Raw genomic sequence first — 3,017 nt, 5'->3', positions numbered from 1 at the left:
GAATGATTCCATGCATGTTTTCAAATGAACTGCCAACATTCCATTTGAACAATGCTGTCAATCCACAACCATACACTGGCTCAAATCAGTTAATGATAGGACTTAGACAAGTTGTAAATGCAACAAGTCCTGATATTGTATCATATAATAGGACTCACAGCTTTCCAGTAATTGATGGTCTGTTCACTATATTTTAGAGGCTACTTATGCAGAAAATTTGTATAAGACCCGTATAAACTCTGTAATTATGACTTTCTTAGGTTGACTAATATTCCATTACACCATTTCTGATACATCACATGCCTTTTATTTTTCTTCATAATTAAAAGCAGGAAAAGCATCACCTGTCTCTACTGCCATGCATTCCCAACTAGACTAGTTTGGAATTTCTCCCTGACCAAGATGGCTGCCATTCAAGCTGAAATAGGCAAATTTGAGGGTTTGTGACATTCTCCTCTAGTAATTTAATAGGATCTCTATGGTTCTCTACTTATCGACGTCACACGTTGACACATGCGCACCGCCGACGCTCCCTAAGTCCTTTTTTAACCTAGTGTTGAACGACTAGCATCAAACGAGGTAAGGCCTGTGCAAAATGAGAGGAAATCTTGAATTTTATACCCTTTAGAGACAACATATCAGGTCGGAATATTGGTCGTAAGTACATCACCATCCACGACGAACAATAGTTTTTTTGGATTGCCTTATATTTGGCAATTTTAATAGTTTTTCCGAAACCGCATGCCTCGTGGCTAGCTAACGTTAATTACGTGACTGTCGGTAAGCAAACAAGTATGGATGCCTAGCTAGTTACAATTTGGTAGTATAATACATATATGGTCGTATAATCAAACTTATTTTCACATTTGTCATGTTGCTGATTTGCAAACGTATTGCCGGGCTATGTCTAACTACAATGTTAGCCAGTGAACTTCATCATTCCTCAACCTTACTGCAATGCTAGCTAGTTGGCTATTTAACTAGCTAGTATTGCTCTCGTTCCTGCAAAGTTGTAGTTATTGGTTCCTAAATGACTGTCTATTGATTTGTAGACATCTACAAATAGTTTAACATATTGCCTGCTTAAGTTGTCTCTTCAAGCCTAGCTCAGTCATTGTTGCTTTTTAGAGGGGATTCAAGTCACATGTGGACTTATGGTGACACCCCACTTCCTGCCTGCTGTTTTCATACTGGAAGCTAACTGGCCATCTCTTCCTATCCACAGCATCAAGATGCAGCTCTTCTTGCGTGCCCAGAACACTCACACCCTTGAGGTGACAGGACAGGAGACTGTCAGAGACCTCAAGGTGAGGCCAAGCTAGACTACATCAATGAAAATGTTAATTGTAGTGTAATGGTAACTGGTGTACTGTTTGGAGTCTACAATACCACAGTCTCAAGTCGTGTTCTGCATGCTCTTGTCTGGATTGTTACATGTATGTAAATTGTGTGGATCAAATCATTGTGTGTGTGTGTGGTTTCAGGTCCATGTCCAGAGTCTGGAGGGTCTCCTAGTGGAGGACCAGGTGTTGTTGCTGGCTGGCTCCCCCCTGGAGGATGCTTCCTCTCTGGTGGAATGTGGCATCTCTGAGCACTGCACCCTGGAGGTGGCTGGCAGACTGCTGGGAGGTCAGTTCTCAAAATGGTGCATCAAATATGGCCTGATTTGAATACTTTGAAAATGCTTCCTTCCCAACTTAAAAGTAATCACACATGAGGATTGGATTGTTGAAAGAAATAGGGTGGACACCTAGCTTTGACTTATTAAAAGGATTTCTGGTACATTTATTTTTATCGTCAATTGCACAAACAGTCCAACCGAAACTTGACTTCTGCTTTTAACAGAACCCGTCTGAATCTGAGCAGTTCAGGGGGGTTGCCACATTGGGGAGCTGTTGTGGGGTGTTAAGTGCCTTGCACAAGGGCAGAACAATAAATAGATTATTCACCTTGTCGGCTCAGATTCGAAAAGGCAGCCTTTTGGTTACTGGTGCAATGCTCTAACCGCTAGGCCACCTGCTGCACATACAGTTCCAGATCAATAGTTTACTCAAAGATACTCTATGAATTTCTGTTGTCATTACTTCCGTTGCTGTATGTTCACTCAGGATAATCACTCTTGTGTTTCTCTCTCCACCAGGAAAGGTCCATGGCTCCCTGGCCCGTGCCGGTAAAGTGAGGGGACAGACACCCAAGGTCAGCAGATACTTGCTGCATTTAAAAATATATATTTAGATTGTTTGTTGGCTATGATTTTGTGGCAGTTGTAACATTGTCTGGTTGTTTGAAAGTCATCGTAGCTCCTGGATTAGTGTCTGCTAAATGTAATATATTTCTGCAGAGTAATGACCATAGTAGCACTGTCCCTCTTTTTATCACTTCAGGTTGACAAACAGGAAAAGAAGAAAAAGAAGACTGGTCGTGCCAAGCGTCGCATCCAGTACAACAGGCGCTTCGTCAATGTTGTGCCCACCTTCGGCAAGAAGAAGGGCCCCAACGCCAACTCCTAAAAACACTGCCCCCCCCCCCCCTCAGGAGAATGCTTGTGATCACACCCCTTTCATTTTAACCCACTGAAAGGTTTCCTCCTGTACAGAATAAAAATTTGGCTCAGACTAAAGAACTTGTTTGTCATTTCTTGGGTGTTAATGCATTTTGAGACCGGGTTGCTTGATAATATAAATGGCTCGTAATAGAAAGGATTGTTTGGACAACAAACTAACAAGTGATTGAGCCTGGCTGCAGGACTGCTGTTTTCTGTTGTACCTGATAACTCAACTCTGGGCCTTGAAGCCAGTTTCACAGCATTTTTTTTATTTTTATTCCCCTCTAATCAGGGACTGATTTAGACTTGAGACAACAGGTGGGTGCAATTCAGGTAGAACAGAACCAGCAGAATCTGGACCTCCATAGGGTAAGAGTTGAAACTGGCTTCAAGGTCCAGACAGTGAGTACACTGTCCAATGAAATGCTTACTTGCAGGTTCTGTATTGACAATGTTCATATTTGATTTATTG

At 42.0% G+C, this 3,017-nt stretch overlaps 1 protein-coding gene across 1 annotated transcript; it reads left to right on the top strand.

The window, feature by feature from the left end:
* The first annotated feature begins 558 nt into the window (after positions 1-558).
* On the top strand, positions 559-2,620 carry fau (Finkel-Biskis-Reilly murine sarcoma virus (FBR-MuSV) ubiquitously expressed (fox derived); ribosomal protein S30). Its single transcript, NM_001139697.1, is given in 5 exon segments — positions 559-579; positions 1,226-1,307; positions 1,485-1,629; positions 2,141-2,196; positions 2,385-2,620. Coding segments are annotated over 4 exon segments (402 nt in total). The 5' UTR covers positions 559-579; positions 1,226-1,232; the 3' UTR covers positions 2,511-2,620.
* The last annotated feature ends 397 nt before the right edge of the window (positions 2,621-3,017 follow it).

Source organism: Salmo salar, chromosome 15 (assembly GCF_965601325.2).
Source record: "Salmo salar chromosome 15, fSalSal1, whole genome shotgun sequence".
NCBI lineage: Eukaryota > Metazoa > Chordata > Actinopteri > Salmoniformes > Salmonidae > Salmo > Salmo salar.
The sequence above is the reverse complement of the archived record's forward strand: the minus strand, read 5'-3'. Positions and strand labels throughout refer to the sequence as shown.